The sequence below is a fragment of the Populus euphratica genome, unplaced genomic scaffold (assembly GCF_000495115.2).
Source record: "Populus euphratica unplaced genomic scaffold, PopEup_1.0 scaffold136.1, whole genome shotgun sequence".
NCBI classification, from domain to species: Eukaryota; Viridiplantae; Streptophyta; class Magnoliopsida; order Malpighiales; family Salicaceae; genus Populus; species Populus euphratica.
This window is the reverse complement of record NW_011500002.1, coordinates 159,287-182,925: the sequence shown is the minus strand read 5'-3', so window position 1 is coordinate 182,925 and position 23,639 is coordinate 159,287. Positions and strand designations below refer to the sequence as shown.

At 34.0% G+C, this 23,639-nt stretch overlaps 3 protein-coding genes and 1 long non-coding RNA gene across 7 annotated transcripts; 2 read left to right on the top strand and 2 right to left on the bottom strand.

Moving 5' to 3' along the window:
- Positions 1 to 307: 307 nt before the first annotated feature.
- Positions 308 to 1,346, top strand: LOC105140927 (uncharacterized). Its single transcript, XM_011047972.1, has one exon. The coding sequence runs from the start codon at positions 404 to 406 to the stop codon at positions 1,268 to 1,270; it is 867 nt and encodes a 288-aa protein (XP_011046274.1). The 5' UTR covers positions 308 to 403; the 3' UTR covers positions 1,271 to 1,346.
- Positions 1,347 to 5,066: 3,720 nt separating this feature from the next.
- LOC105140926 (uncharacterized) lies at positions 5,067 to 22,697 on the bottom strand. 2 transcript variants are annotated; one of them, XR_845273.1, is made up of 3 exons: positions 22,687 to 22,697; positions 21,179 to 21,185; positions 5,067 to 5,192 (listed from the first exon to the last, which is right to left on the bottom strand). It is a non-coding gene; the product is annotated as an uncharacterized LOC105140926 (long non-coding RNA). The 2 variants fall into 2 exon arrangements; XR_845274.1 differs by lacking the exon at positions 22,687 to 22,697 and adding an exon at positions 22,640 to 22,651.
- LOC105140924 (Tetratricopeptide repeat (TPR)-like superfamily protein) lies at positions 6,845 to 10,998 on the bottom strand. 2 transcript variants are annotated; one of them, XM_011047967.1, is made up of 3 exons: positions 7,797 to 10,998; positions 7,448 to 7,506; positions 6,845 to 7,062 (listed from the first exon to the last, which is right to left on the bottom strand). In XM_011047967.1, exon 1 carries the CDS (start codon positions 10,824 to 10,826, stop codon positions 8,196 to 8,198), a length of 2,631 nt encoding a protein of 876 aa, XP_011046269.1. In that variant the 5' UTR covers positions 10,827 to 10,998; the 3' UTR covers positions 6,845 to 7,062; positions 7,448 to 7,506; positions 7,797 to 8,195. The 2 variants fall into 2 exon arrangements, with proteins under 2 accessions (XP_011046269.1, XP_011046270.1); XM_011047968.1 differs by lacking the exon at positions 7,448 to 7,506.
- LOC105140925 (protein HIRA-like) lies at positions 11,451 to 20,552 on the top strand. 2 transcript variants are annotated; one of them, XM_011047970.1, is made up of 10 exons: positions 11,451 to 12,122; positions 13,864 to 14,139; positions 14,796 to 15,047; positions 15,123 to 15,520; positions 15,655 to 16,669; positions 17,612 to 17,813; positions 17,964 to 18,204; positions 19,029 to 19,151; positions 19,285 to 19,402; positions 19,752 to 20,552. In XM_011047970.1, the coding sequence occupies exons 1-10, from the start codon at positions 12,015 to 12,017 to the stop codon at positions 20,148 to 20,150; spliced, it is 3,132 nt and encodes a 1,043-aa protein (XP_011046272.1). In that variant the 5' UTR covers positions 11,451 to 12,014; the 3' UTR covers positions 20,151 to 20,552. The 2 variants fall into 2 exon arrangements, with proteins under 2 accessions (XP_011046272.1, XP_011046273.1); XM_011047971.1 differs by lacking the exon at positions 11,451 to 12,122 and adding an exon at positions 13,175 to 13,759.
- Positions 22,698 to 23,639: the final 942 nt, after the last annotated feature.

Here is a 23,639-nt window from a genome sequence, read left to right as displayed (position 1 = left end):
CAAAACCATTTTTGAAGATGAAAAAAGGTACCAACCCCAATATTTTACTTACACTTCCACCGAATATCCCCAGGAAAATTCCTTCTTCAAAACTATTTTATCTTATCTTCTTAATAAATTATCTCTTCCTTTTCTCTTTATAAACCTTATCACATGTTCCTTCCTCCTCCTCCATGTTCCCAGCTGTCTTAAATCTTAAATTTATGCTTAGCTTCTCAAACCCTACATTTCTTCTTCTTCTTCTTCTTCTTCTTCTTCTTCTTCTTCTTCTTCTTCTTCTTCTTCTTCTTCTTCTTCTTCTTCTTCTTCTTCTTCTTCTTATGTAAATAATACTACAATTACTTCTTGAAAAACCAAAAGGGTAAAAACCCTTTTAAAACAAAAATCAATAAAATTGAAAAACATGTCAGGTTTTGCAAGGGCGAAACGAGTTACTGACCCCCTCGACGACAAAGCTAAAGCTCGACTCATTGGTTGTCAACTCAGTTGCTTTAGTAGCGGGAGTGAGCACTCAGCTGATCATGACGACTCACCTTGCCTGTCTGACCTCGTTCACGGCTTTCTTGAAGAGGAAGACTCCGGTTTTGCTCACGCTTCGACTAATGGTCATGGATCAGATTCAAAGAGTGTCGACTTAGTCGCCGACTGTACCGACTTCGTCGTAGACATGATAAGAAGCAGTAACGATAATTTATTGTTCGCTCATGTTTCGAAAGCGATGGAGGAGTTTTCGTGTTTGAGAAATCATCAAAGACCTGTTTTGCTGCGCAAAGTGATGTTGTTTTTGAGAGAATTAGGTCACAATGCAGCGATCTGCAAGACTAAATGGGAGTCCTCTGGTGGCGGCTTGACCGCCGGCAGCTACGAGTTTATCGACGTGGTGGTGCAATCGAAATCCTCCGCATTGCAGAACCGTTACGTAGTGGATCTCGATTTCGCTTCTCAATTCGAGATCGCGAGGCCTACGAGCCAGTACTTGAAGCTTCTGCACCATCTTCCTCGTGTTTTCGCAGGCAAAAGTGAGGATTTGAAGACGATCGTGAGGAGCATAAGTGACGCCGCTAAGAGATCTTTGAAGAGCAGAGAACTCTCCTTGCCTCCTTGGAGAAAAAACCGTTACATGCAAAACAAGTGGTTCGGTCCGTACCTCCGGACTGTCAATCCCCTACCTACGAACTCCTTCACACCGTCACCGTCAGTCAACGTTGTGAAATGCAGGCGTGTAGGCTTCGACGACGCCGTCAACGGCCGTTTGTTTGTTCGTACGTGATGGTTATGGTTGAAGACGATTTTTTAGATAGAGAATAATAATTATTTCTAATAATAATAATATGCCAATTTTGAACATTTTTATGCGGTTTTTCAACTTCATTTTTATTTTAAATCTTGGATATAGCAAAAATACATTAATTCACGTGAAAATAATTTCTTAATATCGTAATTAGATGAGATTTATGTATCGGCTTTTAAAATACATTTTCAAAGGTGAATACTTCTGAAAAAAATTATTAGATGATTTTAATACTTAGAATGTTAATATTATTAACAAAAATATTTAAATAATTACTAATTTGATATTTCTAGATGAAAATTATTTTAAATAATACCCTCACAATTGTACTATTTTAAATGTAATATTAATTTAAAAGTAAACTTATAATTTATTTGATAGTTATGTAATAGTTTTTTTTAAAATATTTTTTATTTGAAAATATATTAAAATAATTTTATTCATAGATTTAATTTTGATACCAATAAATTGAAAAATATCTAAAAAAATTAATAAAAAATAAAAATTATATATATATATATATATTCTTTCATAGCACAAAACAAACCGGATAATAGAAGATTGATAACGCGGCAAATGCACGTTGTCTTTGTAGCGGCGAGGAGTTGGTTTTTTTATTTAAAAAGAAAGATTTATCACGTGCAAACAGGAAGGTTTGTCTGGTAACTTCGGGAGCAAGAAATAGAGTAATCCTCCGTTAGAATTTCATAAGGGTCGGAATCAAGATATCCTACGGTGAGTGGAAGGGACCAGATAGATTATGGATGAGGATGAGGTGGCAACATGATGTGATGGGGATTTGGATATCAGTCCTGATGGTGACACTTTGTTGTGATAAGAGATAGCTGGCGATTAATGAGTGGGTACAGGTGACGTGTAGGAGTGAAAAGTTATGGATGAGGGGGTTGTTAAAAATATGTTTTGACACTGAAAGTCATTCGATTTTACAAGCAAAAACACATGAAATATGTAAAATTAGGGTTAAAATTTAAAAACTAATAAAATTAGTTAAATTTGATCAAATTTATATAAAAACAAGTTAACTCGTAAAAACAATAAAAAATTAATATTTTTATATTTTTACGTAAAATTTAAACAAATATTTTTATGCTAATTTAGCATCCTTTTTTCTCATTCCCTATCCCATTTGTGAGGCTGTGACTGACACTCCACTCTAGTAATGCCACCCTTCGTCCCTCTCTCCCCAACTCCCTTTTTCTTTTCTTTTTTTCTTTTTTCTTTTCCATTTTCTCTTTACCTAGTAGATTAAGAAATTACTTTTTCTGAATCTGGAGTGTTCTTAGCGAGAAGAAGGTAATAATTTATTCTCAATCCCAAGCTTTGTTTTTTCTGTTTAATGATGGTGATTAGAGATAAAAAAAAATTATCTAGGCCTTTTGTGAATCTATGTTTATCTTTTACTATTAATTGGTTTGCTTTGTTCTATTAAATCCATGATGCAAAGAACAACAAAATAGATTTTTTGATGTTTCTTGTAATTTCTAATTTTCTCAAAGGGGGAGTGGCGCTTCCAGTCCTTCTATGTTTCTTGTAATTTCTAATTAACCATGGATTGAAGCTGTCTAATGATGTTGTGCTTCTATGTGTTGTAATTTCTTATAATTTTCACATATGCTCTGTTTGATCTTACTTGCTGATTTTGGTATTGTAGAGTCTACATAAACAATGAAGTATGCCAAGATTGCACTCTTGACAAGGTTATTTCCCATTATATTTAACTAAGTTTCTTAATTATATGAATTTTATGTTTTTTAGATTACCTATGTTTAATTTTATTTAGCCATCTTTTTTCTTGTTAGTGTAGATTGTAGAGTTGATAATTTCTAGTTGATTGTAAATAAGCTTTTTAATGCAAGGAATAAATAATTGAAATTGATGTTCTGAAGTAATATTTTTCACTATCATGGTTGAAATAACTTAGGCATTTAGTTTAGGTTCTCAATGTTTTAAGATTTTTTATATTTTGCATGTAATTTTGAGAAAATTGAATGTGAAGGGAATTTAGATAAGTATGGCAAGTAATAATTTTTTACTACTGATTAATAACTTATAGAGAACAAAATTTATGATGTGCAATCTTGAAATTGCTTTTGTGGTAAGTTAAGAATTTGATTGCTAGGATTTCAGCTTATTATCAAGGATGGATGATTGTAAATTCTTACAAAAAATTTTAGTCATGTTTTGTTCATTGCTAGGATTCACTATTTAGGTGAAAATATGCTTTTCTTTTGTGAAGTTCATTGTTATTTTGGCAACAAGAACTTTATTGATTAAATTCATCAAATTATGGTTTTAGCTTGGATTTTGTAATTCAGTAGTTGCCTTTTTTTCCTCTACTAATAATTTTCTCTACATTGTCTTTTCTTAAATTCAACCGTTGTTTTTTTTTTTTATCTCATTAGAATAGTTTTCAATAAAAAATATCTCATGAAAAAAATGATAACCAAGTCAAAGTTCGGTGAAGATTTTGATCATCTTCTATCTAATGATGATTGGATAACTAATAGTGAAAAACATGAAGGTTAATAACTTTGATTTGCTTAGTGTTATCAATAGTGCAACACAAAGGAAAAATGGTAAAGAGATTATAAAAAAATCTTAATGATACTAGAATGGAGTGTCATGGAACTAAAGATAATTTAGAGATTCAGAATGATGTGAATCCAGATAATTCAAGGAGTTTGGAATTAAATATTGTTGACTATATTGGTGTTAATGTTAGTACTAGTAGTAGCACTAATATTCATAATATCGTTGCCGGTAATAATAATATCAATAACAATCCTTTAGATGATAATGATTTTGATGAATGTTTTAGGAATAATGAGGAAGATAAAAATAATGAGGGTGTGTTTAGTTTACATGACATACTAATAGATTGTTTATTTTAAGTTTGTTAACTTTTAATTATTGAAGTTTTATAGAAAATTTTAAGTTTGTTAACTTTTAATTATTGAAATTTTATAGAAAAGTATGAATTTTTATTCGAATTATATATTTTAAGGGAATTTTTATTTGAATTATATATTTTAAAGTATTTGGATATTTGTATTATTTATTTTATTTTTATTTTAATTGTATTATATTATTATTTATTACTCAAGTAGATCCTGTAATTTAATTATAATATTTTACTTATAATTTAATAATTTTTAATTATAATTTCTTAAATTTATATTATATATTTAATAATACGTTAAAAAAAGTTTTTAACAACCTCGGAGAATACTGCAGAATTGAAATGGAGTTGACGAGTTTGGATAAGGTTTTTTATCGCCACGGCTACAGATTGACCGGGGCTCAAGGAATCAGCCAAGTGGGGACCACCGATGAAAGAAAAAAAGCTATGTGCTGTTATTTATTTTAATTATCTTATTGTTTTAGTGGGATTTGGATTGGGTGTTCCCCAGATTATTTCAAGGTCATAGGCTGGACATATCAAGGCCCTGTTTGGTAAGGAGGTCGTTTGGCGTTCTGTGCTTAACTCTTCGCCGTCCTTGTCAACAAATTAGCGGAAGTCAGCTGATTATAATTTCTGGGACATCAACAATGTCTCTGTCTGCATGATTCTGCGGTGGCAGCAAACATGTTTTTTTTTTTTTTTTTAAGGTCATTAGATTTAAATAAATATTTAAATCAGATTGTATATATCTAGATTAATTTTACAGTTTAAAATTAATAAATATATAAATTTATAAAATTTGAATTGATAATTTTCAAAGAGCAGTCCATATTTCCTGCAAAGGGACAGTAAGTTGCCATGGCCAGGCCTGGTTAAAGCTGCATTTGTATTATCCGACTCTGTTAGAGCTGCAGAGGCACCCGCTGAACTCAAATCCATGGAGATGGAGATGTCTTAGGGTAAAGACTCCCCCTTTGCCTCTTTTCTAGCTTCCACATGGAGCCAGGATATCCGACTACACATAAAGTTAGAATACATGGTCTGAAAGCGCTCCAGATTCTGACATCCAAGGATGGGTATGCAGCCAATACATACATACATACATACATACATATACATATACATATATATAAGAGTTTTTTAATAGGTTTTTTTTTACTATTTTCAAATAAAAAAGACATAAATAATTAATGCATTTTTTATTTCACATGTAACTTGGCTAAAATTTAAATAGGTAGTAAAGTAATATATAAAGCACAAGATAGGTAGTAAAGTAATATATGATGTCATCACCAATGTGAAAGCCTTCTGCAGTTAAAATTTACAAGCATAAGCAAAATGCCTTTTCTTGATGCTTTCCTTTGACTACCAAGTTTCCTTTGCATTATTGCTACTAGAGAAATCTCTCATTTTCCTTTGCATTATTGCTACTAGCTGTTGTGCTTTTTTTTATTTAAATAATTAATGCATTTTTTATTTCACATGCCACCATTTTTTTTAATAATGTAGAATATTAAAATTACATATTTTTATATTTAGTTAGTTTTAAAAATTTTATTTTTTGATAAAGCACAAGATAGGTAGTAAAGTAATATATGATGTCATCACCAATGTGAAAGCCTTCTGCAGTTAAAATTTACAAGCATAAGCAAAATGCCTTTTCTTGATGCTTTCCTTTGACTACCAAGTTTCCTTTGCATTATTGCTACTAGATAAATCTCTCATTTTTCTGCACTCAATGACCACAAGGAACATGGCTACATCTAGCTGTTGTGCTTTTTTATTATTTTTAATCCAATTCTTATAAAATTGTTTAAGGGGATTTATAATAAATGATTTATTTTAATTTATCTTTATATAATTAGTGTAGTATAAAAAAATCATAATATTAAGTTAGTGTTAGAAAAATATCTTAGCATTGAGGTATAGCTTAATTTTTAAAAATTTAATTAAACAAAAATATCTTAACATTACAGTATAGATAATTTATTTTAATTTATTTTTATATAATTAATTTTAAATTTTTTTTGCTATTTTAACATGTTAATTTGAATTATCTAATTCATAAATTTAGTAGTTTTACTAATCAAATCTGATATTATTTTTTTTAATTTTATTCTTATTTATTATTAGATTAGTTGAGAAATGCATTTTATATTTTATATTTTTATTTTTTATGAAGTTATTATGATTTCAAATAATTTTTTTAGGATTGATGCAACATTTTGAAAGCATCTAATATTATTATAAAATTAAATAAAAATAATTTATAAAAATAAAAAAAATATTAAAATTATTAAAATCCATGACTCAAGTCATAGAGTGATTAAGATCAATTAAATCTAACATTGTCACAATAAAAAAATTTCATCTTAGAGTTTTTAAAGTTATTTTTGAATTTATTAAATTAAATAATTTATTTTAAATTAATTTTTATATAATTTAATTTAAAATTTAAGTTGAATAAAAAATCAAGTTATTAGATTTCAACATCAAACTATTAAATTTCAACATCAAACTGTCTAACTGAATAATAATTCTAAAAAAAAAACTTTCTACTCAACAATTTTTTTAAGTTTTAGAAAAAGAAAAAAAGAAAAAAAGAGAGGCTGTCCGCAGCATAGCATGACTGAATGTACTGGTATTCTTCTAATTCAAGGAAACTTCCAACAAGAAGATTACACGTTTCAATCAGGATAATAAGATTGGCAAAATTTTAACCTTTCTGTAAATTGTCGCCTAATCTCAACATCCATCAAACTCCTTTGGTTAGCTCATTGGACACAACACAGTTGTTTCATGATCCTTTCAGTTTTGCAGCTCAACTCAGGCCTTCAGTTTTTGTTTCCTGCAAGAAGGGAATTACGATGTTCAGGGAAGGCTTAAATACCAGAATGTGACGAAAAATTGTAATTGAAATAAATGAATGAATCTATTTGTTGCATCATATCCTTTTTTTTTTCTCTGAAATAAATAGAAATAACTGAATAAGTAAGTATTTTCTTAACCCAACAAATAATAAATAAAATATTTATATTGTCAAATTTAACCTGAAACCTATCCAAATCTAACCGAAATATATATTTATATTATATAAATATATTTGTAGAGTATTTTAATTTTGAAGAGAGTGTGTGTATATATATATGTATATATATCACACACACTTCAAATATATACTATTTTATTCTTTATTAATTAATAAATAATTTATAAATATCTAAACTTCTTACCTGTAGATAACAAGATATAAATATCAAGAAATTTAGCCCGCGAGTATCCATAATCATCCCTGAAAATAACCGTTCAACATTGCAAATACATTACAAATGATGGCCATTGCAAATTTCTATAGCCATGGTAAAAAAATTTATTAACAAGAAACAACCATGAACGCCACAGGCAAATTTAACCGTAATAAACTATTATGTGCAGACATGTAGATTTAGATAAGCTCGCATGTTCTTGAATGTATTGCATGAATGACAATAAAGCTTAAAGAGATTATTGAATGATGACTGGCCAGCCAAAGTTGACTGCCACATGCTAAGGGACTTTGGTTGCTAGAACAGTAAAACGCACCGGACTTTATGGAGCCAATTGCCCAGTTAGTGTGGGGATCTCTTTTACGCAAAGTGAATCCTAAATCGGCATTCTCTACTTCTCTGCCAATATAATCACCATCCGTGGATGTTCTTTTCAAAATTGATCAAGCCACCAGTTTACTTTGACGTGAGCAGCAATCACACCACACTCTTACTCTTGAAAGAACATGCTCAAATGAATTCAGCTGTCAAATTCTTCTTCAAAGCCTTTTTACCACAAAGCTGTCAAGTAGAGAATAAAAATCACTATGCAACCCTATGTTTCTGTTTTTCTGAAAGTTTATGCATTGTATAAAGTTAATGTGGCTCCTTGGCCTAGGTGATGGTACTGTTGACCTCAGCCTGTCAATGGAGGCTACCAACACCCCATATGATGTCACCAATAATCACCACAAGAGCATATACCCCCCTTAAAGTGATGGAATCGATTTGAATCCCTGACAACAATGTCCCGGCCTTCTAGAATTGATATTAACTTAATAACAGTGTGGCAATCTCCACAGACTCTCAGGTTCTTAACAATTTGGAGAGGAGTTCGAGGAGGAGTGCCAATTAATCCAAAAGCAATGGCAAGCCTCTCACTATGTTGAGAGAGAATAGCCTCCTTGTGTTCATCATCAACATCCTGAAACACATAGCTAGTATCAGGCTGATAACCAGCACCCTTCAATTGGCAACTCAGCTCTTCAAGTCTTGCATAAATTTGATTAGAAAGCGGGTGAGAAACATCACCAGCCAAGAATGTGTAGGTCTTGTTCTTCACCTCAATCCAGCTGTACCCTGCTACTTTTTTCACTTTCTTCTCCTCCATCAATTTCCTTACTTTGGCTCTTTCTTTCCAGTTTCCTACCGAAGCATACATATTTGTTAGCAGGACATATGAAGCTGGATTTTGTGGCTGCAGAGAAATGAGCTTGTCTGCTGCAAGTTTCCCCACCTCTAGATTACGGTGAATACAGGAAGCAGCCAAGAGAGTTCGCCACACATTAGCACCTGCTGGAAATGGCATCTCATTTATGATTTCCATGGCTTTTACAAGCATTCCAGCCCGGCCATATAGATCAACCATGCAAGAATAGTGCTCCATTCTAGGCTCAATATGGTGATCTTTAACCATTATATCGAAATATCTTTGACCTTCTTTTGCGAGTCCAGCATGCGTGCAGGCAGAAATGACTCCGATGAATGTTACACCATCCATCTCCAAGTTTTGCCTCTGCATCTCCTCAAATACTTCTAGAGCTTTCCTTCCATAGCCATGTTGTGCATATCCAGAGATAATAGAATTCCATGACACTAAATCCCTCTCCCTTTGCCTCTTGAAAACTTCAAATGCACTTTCAATGTCCCCTCTCTTTGAATACATGGTAAGAAGAGCACTACTAACACACAGAGCATTATTGAATCTTGATTTAATTGACCAGGCATGGAGCTGTTTCCCTTGTTCTACTCCTGCGGTAGGAGCTGCACATGCGTTAATGATACCAGAGAATGTATACTCATTCGGTTTAATCCCCTCCTTTGCCATTTGTACAAATATCCTAACAGCACCCTCAGTTTCTCCTATTTGAGCATATCCACAAATCATTGCCGACCATGCCACGATGTCCTTCTCTTCTATTCTTTGGAAAACCTTTGAAGCTTCATCAATATTCCCTCGTTTGACATAAGCATCTAAAAGTGCAGTTCCAACAGAAGGTGACTTGACGTAATTTCTTTTGATGGCTTGCGCGTGCATCTCAAAAGGAGAAACACCAGGTTGAGCCGTAAGTATAGTAGAGTAGGTAAAATCATTTGGTTTAATACCTTCCCTACTCATTTGGCAAAACAGGTTAACAGCTTGTTCTGCCATGCCATTCTGCAAATACCCACTAATCATGGCTGTCCATGACACCACATTTCGAACTTCATCACTCATCACAGAAAATATCTTGAAAGCATTATCCATTTCCCCACACTTGCTGTAAGCAAGCATCAGTGTAGTCCTAATATTCTTATCATATTCAAACCCGCTCTTTAAAACCTGACAATGAAGCTGCCTGGAAAAACCCAATTCCTTAATATTACCACACAGCTTAATAACAGGGGCAAAAACCATCTTGGTGAGCTTTACACCAGCAAGTCTCATATGGTAAAACACATACAAAGTTTCTAAATGGAGCCCATTTGTTACCAGACCAGCAACCATGCTGTTCCAACTAACATCATTCCTATCTGTCATGCTATTAAAAACAGCTCTAGCATCTCCAATCATCCCTGACTTAAAGTACATATTAATCAAAGAATTGCTAGCAAACGTAGCAACCCCGAATCCATTCTTTATCACCATTGTATGAACTTGAATTCCCGCCTCAACCATCCCTTCATCTGTCAAAGCGCCAATAACAGCCGAAAACGTAAATGGGTTTGGCTTAATACCCTCCACTAGCATTCTAAGAAACAATTTCAATGTCTCCAAATTCAATCCATTTTGTGCATATCCTGTGAGCAATGAGGTCCACGAAACTACATTCCTCGCCCCCATTTCATCAAAAGCTCTCCTCCCATCTTTAACATTCTCATTCTTCAAATACATATCCAAAAGTGCAGTACCAACACTAACATCATTCAAAAAACCAGACTTTAAACTATAATTATGTACTTGAGTACCAAAGTTTCGATCAAACAAGAACGAACAAGCTTTTAAAACACAAGAAAGAGTTGATCCATCAATAAAAAAACCCGAACGATGAATTCCAACAAAGAGATCGACAACCCCTCTGTTTCTGTTCTCTCGAGAGCATTGAAAAAGCAAGTGATTGTAGTACACAAGGTTTTGTTGCGGACTTTTACAGAACACGGGGTGTGCTTCTGACCGATTTGGAGGTTTAGAGCCTGACAGGGGTTTCAAGGCAATATTATGGGTTTGTAGCAGAGGCTGGTGAGTGTGGAGTTGCAGATTGAAGCGGGATCTGAGAGTTTTTGAAGTCTGCTTTATCTGAGGTTTTGTAAGGGTCTTGAAAGTCATGTTTTCATGTCTTCAGAATGACACGGTGTGACATCTCTGGTTTTATGCTCGAGGAAAAATATCCTGCCAAGTTAGATCTTGGGAAACTACAAGGACACCCTCTACCTATCAGGTGTGATTCAATTAGGTCCCTATCTTACTAATTGATCAGTTTTAAATATAAATGAACCCAAATTGAAAAAATAATAATTATGATCTCAAATAGAATTTTGACAGAAAAAATAAACTTAATATATTTGTTATCTCAATATAAAGGCATTAATTTACTTGTCATCTGTCAATAACAAACAAAAAAAGATGACATACACTAAAAAGCATAGAAATTATGAAATAAAAAGTTTACTAGATTAAAATTGTTTAAAAGGAAGAGATTTTAATATTCATGGTTTTTTAAAAATTTTTAAACTATTCTTTTTTTTTAAAGATTTAAAAAACCTAAACATTACTCCTTTGGTAATTAAAGTTCATAGGGTGATGTTAAGTTTTGGATGCTATAAATAAAATTAAAAAATTAAAATATAAGGATGAAAATGAAATAATTTTAAATATATTGAGGCTAAAATGTAGTTTACCCATTAGTTTTGGATGGGCTGTAAGCAATTGAATGGTACACCAAGAAAAGGCACAGCAACAGTTTGCAAGAAAAAAGGTAACGCTGAACAAAACTTGCAATTTATTAAGCCCCGTTCTTTCTTTCTGTCCTTTTCAAATCTAAACCCTATTTTTCTCTTTTTCCTCTTGACAATCTTTTTGTTTTGTTTTTTCTTTCAATTCTGTACTCTTTAACAATCGTCTCTCCCCCTCCCTTTCTCTCTCTGTGCTTCGCGCACGCTCAAGCAATATTTTGTGCTTTTAAATTTTGACCGTTAGTAGAGAAAAGAAGTTCCTTTCTCGATCTTCTCTCTTTTTAATCTCCTAGGTTTTTATAGGGACTCGGAAATTTCAAGGAAGGTTTCTTGTTCTATCAAGTTCACGTCTTTTCTTGTTGAAACACCTACAATTAGCCTAACAAAGCCTTTTGTTTGTTTATAATGAAGTAGGTGTTCATTTGCAAACTGGGTTTTGTTTCTTTATTGTAATTGAGGGTTCTAGTGCTGAAAAAGTCATGAACTTTGATGCCCTTTTGGCGGGTTTTGAAGAAACAAATTGAAAAGATTGCTTCTGGGGTTAGATAAACACTAATATAAGATGATTGCGGAGAAACCCAGTTGGGTTAGGCATGAAGGAATGCAAATTTTCTCCATTGATATTCAGCCTGGTGGCTATAGGTTTGCTACTGGTGGAGGTGACCACAAGGTATGTGTTCTCTCATCATTAATGCTCTGTTTTGTTTCCAGGATTAAAGAATAGGAAATTAAATCCTTTTGCATTGTCATCATTTAGGGTTTCTTAGAAGTGAAATCTTTAGTTAATTGTGCACAATTGCACTAGTTTACTTAGCATGGACTCGTTTGGCTTTGTTAATGCAGTTTAAGGTAATGCCATTATTAAAATTGGCAATACAGTGCAATGCACCTTTCTTTTTCAAATTTCCATTATTTCTGTGTGCTTTGGATTTCGTTTGGCTGAATGTGCGCTCTTTTTTCCCTTTTCCTATAGTTCTTGAATTTTAGGAATTTGTGTCTTTGCTGAATGCAGCTAAACCTGCCTTACAAGTTGCAGTGTGAAAAATCAAATATTTGATGAAAATTTGTTGGTTTTAGTTGCTTCTCTCTCATGGATCGAAGCTGCAGTATAATGGTGATTGTGGGTGAAGAGAAAGAAGTATTTGGTTTAGGCCCTGTTTCACATTGCGGTCCAACAAAGTTTTGATTTTTTTCTAGCTTCAAATTAATTTTTTTAGTATTTTTGGATCGATTTGATCATGCTTTGATCATGCTGAGATTAAAAATGAATTTTAAAAAATTAAAAAAAAAACATTATTTTGATGCAACGCATTTCCAAGTGAAAATTATTTTGAAAAACAATCTCCACAACACTTTCAAACTGGCTTTTAGTATGAATTTATTTTCTAGCTAGCCTTTAAAGGAAATTCTCATGCTTCAATTTCTGTTTTCCTTTTGATTTTCTAAACTTGTTATGATTTTTGATTCAAAGATTCTCAAAGCAATAGAAAAAAACTTGTTATGCCATTTCATTTCTGCTTTCAACTTTGTGTATGATTTCCATGGTTTACGCTGTTGAGTGACATTATGTTATTGAAACAACTGACTGCTTTTATATATACGATAAAGTACATGATGAGACATTAGTATCAAGAAACCATCCTAACCCAATAGCTTAAGCTTTTAGGTGATGTCCTAGGATATGATTTATATTATTTTCTAACAATTAGTAGATACTAGATGCCTTGAATCAAGATATTTCATTAAGTTGTTGCATCTCGTTATAAAGCATGAGTGTGGTAAGTCGGGGAATAGGAAATTAGAGTTGTTATTTTTTTATTAACTTTAAGGCTTTAATCATTATACCAATGTGTTTAGTGATTTAACTCATGGTAACTAATATTTATTGTTTTCGAGTCGCCTACTTACCATGATAAAAAGTTGTTATTCTTATGGATTTTCGTAATTTCTGGAGCTCTAAATGCGAGTTCGTTGAGTAGCTGTTATGAAGTGCAACCCATAATTTTTCACAGTAATATGTCAACTTGGTAGTGGTAAAAGAGTGTTATTGTTAGCAATATTCTGTGTATTTTTCATTGAACTCCATGCTCTTGCTTTCACAATTTAATTCATGGGTTTTGGTAAATTGTAATGCATTTTTATTGATTAATAAGAAATTGGTTTCTAACCTAAATACATCATCGAGGAGGCTTTTTTTTTTTTTTTGAAAAAGTGGCTGCTTAACATTGCTTCGCCTTCTTCTATGTGCCCGGATGTGGCACTGCATATGATTATGACCAAAGATTCCCATCTTAAGGGGATGTTCCTGTGAGTCAGTTCTTATAGTCATCTGTCACTCGTGTCACATTTTGTCAGGTAATTTCTGTAAGTACTTAATGATGACATCTATCTTTCCCACTTATTATATGCAGGTTCGGATATGGAACATGAATTCTGTTAGCAGGGACTTGGAAATTAATGAACCAACACAAAGGCTGCTTGCAACTCTCCGTGACCACTTTGGGTCTGTCAATTGTGTTCGGTGGGCTAAGCATGGTCGGTATGTTGCATCAGGGTCAGATGATCAAGTTATTTTAGTTCATGAACGGAAGCCTGGTTCAGGAACCACAGAGTTTGGCAGCGGAGAGCCTCCTGATGTTGAGAATTGGAAAGTTGCAATGACATTGAGAGGGCATACTGCAGATGTGGTAATGAAATTGCTTTTACTACTGGAAAGCTTGGGCACTACATGAAAGTGAAATTATTGACTTGTTATGTTTCTTAATTGAGTTTCATGCTGCCTTTTTTAGAAAAACAAATTGTCTAAACTCACACACTTACTATATGAAAGTGAATTCATTCAATCAGTGTATCATTTACATCAGATAGAAACAAGTTCATTTCAATCATGAGGACAACAAGACTTCGGCTCCTGAACACAAAAATACACACATATACTCAGCACTACACAAATTGAAACCATTCAGTCATATTGTTTTTGAAATCGAGTTTCTTGCTTTTTTCTTCAAAAAATAAAAATAAAAATAAAAGAAAAAGAAAAGAAGAAAAAACTGTCATTTTCCTTCACAAATATTGACAATTGAAAACACACACACACATTTGTGCATGCATAATTATGTGTAAATATATGGATATATTATATTTGACTAGTTTGGATGGCTCTCCCCCTTAAAGCATTAGTGTGCTTCCATGTGCTAGGATAAACAAATGAAAAAGAATAAATGGTGATTAAATTTATCAATTTTATGTAATTAAATTCTCTTCTTAATTTTTGAGTGTAATTTCTCATGGTCTCACTGGGTGCCTTTTAACCAGGAAGTTTTTTTTTCCATGCCTAAAGTAGGTGGATCTTAATTGGTCTCGAGATGACTCCATATTGGCTAGTGGGTGTTTGGACAACGCCATCCATGTCTGGAATAAGAGCAATGGCATTTGCGCTGCTGTTCTCAGAGGTCACTCTAGCCTAGTTAAAGGAGTTACTTGGGATCCCATTGTCTATTTCATAGCAAGTCAATCTGATGACAAGACGGTTATTATATGGCGGACAAGTGACTCGAGTCTGGCTCACAGAACAGATGGCCACTGGACTAAATCAGTAAGTTATTTTCCTAGTGGTGGATTTTCTTTATTCCATCTTTCCTATTTACTAACCCTAGTGTGTTATTTTCAGCTTGGATCTACATTTTTCAGGCGCCTAGGATGGTCCCCCTGTGGTCATTTTATAACTACGACTCATGGTTTCCAGAAGCCAAGGCATTCTGCACCTGTTCTCGAGAGAGGGGAATGGGTTGCCACATTTGATTTCCTAGGACACAATGCCCCCATTATTGTGGTGAAGTTTAACCATTCAATGTTTAGAAGAAATTTTACCAATGCTCAGGAATTGAAAGCTGCACAAGTTGGGTGGACTAATGGGGCCTCAAAGATTGGAGGGAAAGAATCACAGCCGTACAATGTTATTGCAATTGGGAGTCAAGATCGCACTATAACTGTATGGACGACTGCAAGTCCTCGTCCTCTTTTTGTGGCCAAGCACTTCTTTACTCAAAGTGTTGTAGATTTATCCTGGTAAACATGATATTTCCAGAAAAGATATCATCGTATTGTTATAGATCTGTTTTCCCTATTGTAGTGATTCTAGCCTTGTGTTCCGTTTTTGTGGTTCTTCCTTTGTTTAATTGATCTTTCTTCTTTTCTAACAGGAGCCCTGATGGGTATTCACTTTTTGCATGTTCCTTGGATGGTTCGGTGGCTACTTTCCATTTTGATGCTAAAGAACTTGGACACAGGCTAAGCGATACTGAACTTGATGAGTTAAAAAGAAGTCGTTATGGTGATGTCAGAGGTCGACAGGCAAACCTAGCAGAGAGTGCTGCACAGTTATTGCTCGAGGCATCAGCCAAAGAAACAACAAACAAAAAAGTGGCATTGGATATTCAGCAAAGTCAGATACCTGTAAAACCTTCTGTTGACTTGGGGGTCATTGCAAAGACTTCTGAACCTCAAGTTGACAGTGGCAAGAGTAGCGGGGGAGCCACTGGTGATGGATTGAATAAAGTGCCAACTCCTGCCCAGATTTCTAGTCCAGTAAAACAAAGAGAATACAGACGTGCTGATGGTAGAAAGAGGATCATTCCAGAAGCTGTAGGAGTGCCTAATCAACCAGAAACAATGACTGGTGGGGCCCAGTCTCAATCTCTTGATTTCCCTCGTGTGTTATCTGATCACAGAAAGGTTGAAAATGGAATAGGTTCTGTTGATGGTGGCTTGCGAGAGAGTTCTATCAGGGGAACACTCGTCAGAAGCTCTGATTTAAAAGAGCGCTCTGTTGTCACTGCAAGGGCTACCGTTACTGAGAGCCTTGTTATTGAGAAGGTTCCAGGTTCTGCAGGACGGGATGGAAGCATCAATGTGGAACCGTCTGGGCGTGTGAAGGCATCCAGTTCCTCCAGTTCTTGTAGCACCCTTCTCTCAATCAGGGTATTTGATAAGAAGATAGGAGAAGATGCCATACCAATATCCTTGGAAGCTTGTCCTAGAGAACATGCAGTAAATGACATTGTTGGGGTGGGCAATACATGTATGATGAAAGAAACAGAAATTGTTTGCACAAGAGGGGCTGAAACTCTCTGGTCTGATAGGATCTCAGGAAAAGCTACTGTTTTAGCTGGAAATGCAAATTTCTGGGCAGTTGGTTGTGAAGATGGATGCCTACAGGTAATTGAACCTCATCCTTTGCAAATGGCCCAAAGCTGTTTTTTCCTTCAACTGTTTTAAGTTTTGAATTGTTCTGAACATTGCACTAAAACGCAGATTTGTTCTCTTGTCCAGAGAATGAAAAGGATTTAAGTAGCATAAATTTTTAACTACAAGAAGAATGATTCTGTGGATTTCAGGTGATCATTGGAGCGTTTTAAGATTGCTGGTTGGTTTAAAACATATTTTTTATACTCAAGTATGTGTCAGGAATCTTCTTAATCAACTGTACTGCTAACCTGTTTGTTTAACAAACCCAGCATATATGGATTTTTCAAATTAACTGAGAAGGAAAAATAAGTTTTTTTAATTAGATGATCAAATGGTTAGAACTCGTATGTGAGGGTAATGCAGCCACAATTAAAGAATTTAGTCCCTAAACTTGCGCATCTCAATAGTGGAAACTCTGTAGCCAGATTAGGGATATTGACCACACTGAGAGAATTGGATTGTGGTCTTGTGAATTCAGATTTGGGGGACCTGAATTCAAATTCACTATTCTGATGCAATATGTTGTGACAGTCTTGGGTGTGAAACACAACAGTTTGAGAGTTCTGATTGATCAGAATGTTCTTGCCTATTCACTAAAGATTATGGAAGTTCTGAATATCTACCTTCGTAATTTTTATTTTCTTAATTTTTGTTTGCCATTAAGACTGGTAATCTGATCTCTTGCACATTCTTTTTATGAAAAATACACCAGTAATGAAACACTTGAGGTTGATGCTTCGACTCATATTTCATCAAAATCACAAGGGGTGGTGGATTCTTGACATCCTAGTTGTAGATATAGTTCCTTTTTTGGTAGTTATGTTTCATATCATGTTAGGTCTTTTTATATCATGTTAGGTTTCTCTAAGCTGATCAAAACTTATAGTAAATGTTCTGGTTGTGTTTGAGAAGGTTTACACGAAGTGTGGGAGACGTGCCATGCCAACCATGATGATGGGATCTGCAGCAACTTTTATTGATTGTGATGAGTGCTGGAAGTTGTTGCTGGTCACAAGGAAGGGATCTTTGTATGTATGGGATTTGTTTAGTCGGTGTTGTCTCCTTCAGGATTCTTTGGCATCTCTAATTACCTCAGACCCAAACTCTGTAAAAGGTTAGATATTTTATAATAACGTAATATTTGAGCACAATTCAGAGCAGATACTGCTCTTAAGCCTTTTTGGAGCATTTTACAGCCCGTGGGGTGTCAATTTTGTGAGCGCTTCTAATTGGATGCTTTATTGTGTTCTCCTTTCTCTTTCAGGGACAATTAAAGTTATATCTGTGAAGTTATCAAAATCTGGTTCTCCGCTTGTTGTTTTGGCCACACGTCATGCCTTCCTCTTTGACATGAGTCTTATGTGTTGGCTAAGAGTGGCAGATGACTGCTTCCCTGCATCAAATTTTGCTGGCTCCTGGAACTTGGGTTCGATTCAGAGTGGTGAGCTAGCTGCATTGCAGGTGGATGTCAGGAAGTTTTTGGCCAGAAAACCATGTGGGAGCAGGTATTCATCCATATCTTCAACGTTTATTTTATTATCTGAATTTTTAATTGAATTAGATTTCTTTAAATATGTTAACTAGAAAGATTGCTCTAAAGCCTCTGTAACACTTTTTGCTAGCTTGCTGTTGAATTTATTTGACAAGGAAAAAAGGGTAAATCACAATTCCCTGGGGCGCTATAAAATCATAAGCCAACTTAAAATTTTCAATATTGATAGAAACCCAATTTATACCTAAAAGCACCCTTATATTTTTTTTTAAAAAAACCCAATTTATACCTAAAAGCACCCTTATATATATATATTTTTTTTTAAATATTACAGCTAGAATACTAAAAAAACCTCAAGCCAAAATTGACTTAAATTAAATAGTGAAATAAATACTTTTTATTTATCTACTAAAAATAATCATTTCAATTTTTTTTTATTTCCTTTCTCTAACTTTTGGAGGTTTTTTTAATCAGCTATCTTTATTTAAATAGTAATTATGAACATTTTGGGTACAAAAGGGAGTTTGCGCAATACTTTCTTAAACATGGAGAGGGTTTTCTAACTTTTAAGTGGTCCATGATATCTGAGGATTATTGTAATTTACTAAGAAAAAATGATAAACAAAAGGAGACAAAAATAAATGGCAGCTACTCGGGCTATCTTGACATTCCTAATTTCTTGAATTTCTGAGGATTTCATTTAATTTCCTTATTAGTTGCCAAATCTCCAACTCATCAGCACAACATTTCAATTGTTTAATGTTACTTCTGGAGTTCATATTTTATGGTTTATGCATCTAGCTTCTATTGCTTCACATGTGGTGGATCTGTTTTCAGAGTGACGGATGATGGAGTGCAGACACGTGCTCATTTGGAGGCTCAGTTGGAATCCTCTTTAGCTTTAAAGTCCCCTAATGAATATCGCCAGTGCCTTCTATCTTACATTCGCTTCCTTGCAAGGTGTTCTTTTTGTAGTAGACTTATTATTTGTTTATTTTTCACTGATGTTTATGAATGACAGTTGCTACATATGGGGCCTTTCTGATGGTTGTATCTATCCATTCAATTCACATGAGTGTAACTTTGGTTGCAGAGAAGCAGATGAGTCTCGTTTACGAGAAGTCTCTGAGAGTTTTCTTGGACCTCCTACTGGGATGGCTGAATCCACTTCTTCAGATGCAAAAACTGTGTCTTGGGATCCTTGTGTGCTTGTAAGGCTTTCTGTATTCCATTTTCAGTGCCCGATCCCATATTTTTTCTCTGCATGTTGTTTTCTGTGATGGGTTTTTTACAGTATGTCTCTTACTGGTATGCTTTATGTAGGAGTACATGCTGTGCATTGTACATTCAGATTCAGTTGCTTTTAAAATCACAACTCGTCTTCTGCTTTTATATATGTATGGAAACTTAATGCTTCAGTCCGAATTTAGAGAATTTTTTTCTATAAAAGCCTGCATCACAAAAATCCTTTTGGGGCATTTTTCCATAGTTTATTGCCTTTTATTTCTTATTTTGTTTTTCTTGGTATTGTTTTTCTAAGTGCTAGTCTGATCTCTGCAGGGAATGAGAAAGCATAAACTCTTAAGAGAAGATATTCTTCCGGCAATGGCATCAAATAGAAAAGTCCAACGTTTGCTAAATGAGTTCATGGACCTCCTATCTGAATATGAGAGTGCAGAAACTAACCTTGAGCAAAAAACTCCCATGCTACCAACTACATCTCAACAAGCAACGAGTCAAATGGATTGTGATCCACCTGTAACAGAGCAAATGGACACAACCCCACTAGCAATAGATCATACAAGCTCTGCCCAGCCAGCAAAAGATCACGAGGACCCTACCCCCATTATAACTGATGAAGCTGACGGCACTCTGCTGGCAAATGATCAAGTAGATACATGCCCGATGGTAACAGATCAAGTTATTCCGGATTCGCTTGACAGAGACGCTGGTTCTTGAATTCTGCTTCTAACCAATAGGATTAATGTTAAAAACACTAGCAGACTGACACATGGTGTTGCATAAGTGGATATAGGTACGTGTATAGCTCATAATTCATTTTGGCATCCACATATTGGTCAAAAGAAGACAAACTTCCATGGTATTAGAGAAGAAAAAACTCCCTCGTTTTATTGATTTGGCTGGTGCGTCTCTTAGCTCTTCTTTTATGCTGCACCTGAGTATGTATCAAAAAATCACATATTCAGTCAGCTAACTTTTTTTTTTTTTTGGGGGGGGATACTTGTAGCTTTCTGAAATCAATTTTCTTATTCCATGTACAAGTACAGGCATAATGTTGATTAGATCTTCATTTAGAAACTCCCGTCTCTCAGATTGCAAAGATAGGTTCTCTTGTTTTCAGCTTGTATAGCTGTTTTCTTTATTTTTGTTTGTATTTTCAGCTCTGTTTTGCGTATTTGGCTAGCTAGCTCTAGATCCCACAGGTAGTACTTGTCCCCTCCCTTTGGTACTTTTTTCTTTCACGTTTAATTTCCATCATGAGATCAATGAGTTGACATTAGTAGTGCGTTTGGAACATGAGCCGGGGTTCGCTTTCATGGCCCCTGCCGCTGTTTTAGCTCCTGCATTTAGTCTACCATTGGCAGTGGAGGTGTAGTCAAGTAGGTACATGAGGGAGGCATCATTCAAGCAGCTCATTCAAAATTTCCTTTCTTTACAGGCTGGATCTTAAATAGGTTGTGTGACGGGAGTTAATTCTTCTGCACGAAAACACCGTTAACCTAATCCCCATTATATTTTGAGCTTCGAAGGTCGCCGACTTTTAATTATATCGAATTAGACTTTTATAGCCGAAACATGTAAGTGGCTGTGTTTGTGTATTTTATAGTTTTCAGAGTGATGGTATTTCGAATCAGTTTTTGAATATTAAGATTAAATTGTTTTCTTATGATCTATCTAGAAATTGGAACTCATTTTATCCATAAAGTAACCAGGTTAGGCGGCTAATGATTCACCTAGCTTCCTACCCATGGACTTGCTAACTTACAGATTGATAAAAATAAATCAGACACGCCAACCTAACAATGCAATGACAAGAGTTCATGCAATGAAGTCAGCCATAAGTTTCTAATAATGAAAAGAAACTGGACTGTTGAGTTTGCTTATACCATTTGTTAATGATATCTTATACATGAAGAAGCTGACTCTGATAAGCTGGATCCTGTTCTTGCACATGAGCTTAACCTGCCACAAATTTCAGATTTACACAAGTAAAATGGAACATAATTGGTGTGCCAACCTCCTCTCATGCATCTAAGATCTTGGTAGACATACACGCGAGAGTATTTTTGAATGTCCTACAGTCTTGCTGTCTACCATCCCACCGAAAACCTAAAGGGATTGTTCACCTAATTCTATCACTAATAAGGAAGAGTTAACATTAACAAAGCCACTGATCTTGGTGAATGGACATCCATGGCATATGTTGATGACACCAACAATAATGGGCCCATACTTGTCGTGTTAACTAAATATCTTCACCTTAGCCAATAGCAACACAATGTTGCTTCCATTGTCCTTGTTGCGCCAATAAGATAAAGTTGATGGTCATGTGATGTAAGATTGTGGAAACATTCGTTTCTGCTCTGCCAATAAACATACAAGAGGGTGTAAACAACCTACTATGCTTTAGAAATCAACGATGAAAAAAATCTAATAAAAAAATATTTTTATTTTTATCAAATAGCTCATTTAACACAACTTTTTCATAATCTTGATCATGTCCATTTAGTATCTAACATATCTCTATTAGATATTACACACATCAATTTTGTTTTCCTTTCCGTCTAATTTTTCACATTCATTTGAAAGTAATTATTTATATATACACACTAAAAGGGGGGAGTACTGTGATGAAATTAGTAGTCTTAGATACAAATTAAAAGAATATTGTGATGAAATTAAAAAAAAAGGGGAGTACTATCTTCATGAATTCAATTTTCTTGTTTTCATTAAAAAATAAAAAGATAGGGACCCGGCACGCGTAGATAATTTGTGTAAAAAATCTCAAATCGACCATGAATAAAGATCAAAATACCAAATTATTTATTAAATTAGAAACTTGTTTGTTTGGGAATGTAGTTACTTTTCAAATAATTTTTTATATTAAAATGTATATTAATAATTTTTTTATTTTTTAAAAATTATTTTTAACATCAGCATATTAAAATAATTTAAAAACACTAAAAACATATTAATTTAAAGTAAATAAAAAATAAAAAAAAAATTAAATTCTTTTAAAAACACTTTTAAAATACAAAAATAAACATGTCTATGTCTCAGTCCCTTTTGCTTTATTTATTTGCTTTTCGCATTCGTCTTTCTCCCCCGTAAACTGTATTGGATGGGATTTATAATGAATTTGTGACAGATCAAGAAATTAAGAGCTGCCAAGGATAATATTCGTGACAAATCAAGAAATTAAGAACATATGAAGGAAGCTCTAATTTAATTTGATTATAGTTATTTTTCAGACATGAAGAAATTAAATGCCTAATAAGTCATTATTCTAGCTACGTACAAAATATCATTGCAGCCCAAGGAAAGCATTCATAAAAACAAACCATATACCGGGAGAAACGAAACTTGTATTATTTGCCCTAGGCACGACGTATCCATTGCTTCTCTACAAAGGTCGGCCATGTAAAGTCGGACCCCAACATTAATTATTGAAGAAGGGAAGTTCAAACTAGTTACAAGAGATGCAAGAAAAGACATGGGTTTTTTGATTTTTTTAATGAAAGACAAGAGATTTAAGAATTAGCTGTTATAGCTATTAAAATCATGATTTAACAAAGAGAAGAATACAAATGATCCATAACATGATTCTTCTTTTTATAAACATGTTCAAAATGCACGGAAGGACATTTATTTCTTTAATCCAAGTACTATAAGAATCTAACTCTCTAACTCCCTATTGATTTATAGTCAATATTCAAAAGCATAGCTTTTTAAATTGCTAAAACTTTAGATTCATTAGATTCCATAATACTTGTGGAGCAAAACAAAATACAAAGCAATTTTCCTGCATGATCTTTAAGAACACCACCAATTCTTAAAGGTTTGGTTTGTCATTGAAAACTAAGTCAACATTCCATTTTAGCATACTTATAAGACGACCCACCCAAGGATAAACACTTCTCATACTGTCGATTTAGCCCATATAAAGAGATAATTTGATGAAGGAAGTAAATTTGATGCAGCATAGCAAAAGCTTCTATTGTTATATACTTCACCCAAATAACATGTTAACCCGTTGAAAAGTTGAATGATACAAATCATCATAATTTATTTATTTTCATTAAAAATCATATTATTGTATTCCAATCAAACCAAACTATACCAAAAAAGAATAAACATGAATTTTTTCCTTCATAAATCCCCATTTCATGCCATTCCATAATAATAATAAAAAAATCATAACATATC

Coding starts and splice junctions, on each gene's coding strand:
- LOC105140925 (XM_011047970.1), top strand. CDS start 12,015: ATGATTGCGGAGAAACCCAGTTGGGTTAGGCATGAAGGAATGCAAATT. Junction 14,140..14,795: donor GAGGGCATACTGCAGATGTG/GTAATGAAATTG, acceptor TGCCTAAAGTAG/GTGGATCTTAATTGGTCTCG. Junction 15,048..15,122: donor ATGGCCACTGGACTAAATCA/GTAAGTTATTTT, acceptor TGTTATTTTCAG/CTTGGATCTACATTTTTCAG.
- LOC105140924 (XM_011047967.1), bottom strand. CDS start 10,826: ATGACTTTCAAGACCCTTACAAAACCTCAGATAAAGCAGACTTCAAAA.
- LOC105140927 (XM_011047972.1), top strand. CDS start 404: ATGTCAGGTTTTGCAAGGGCGAAACGAGTTACTGACCCCCTCGACGAC.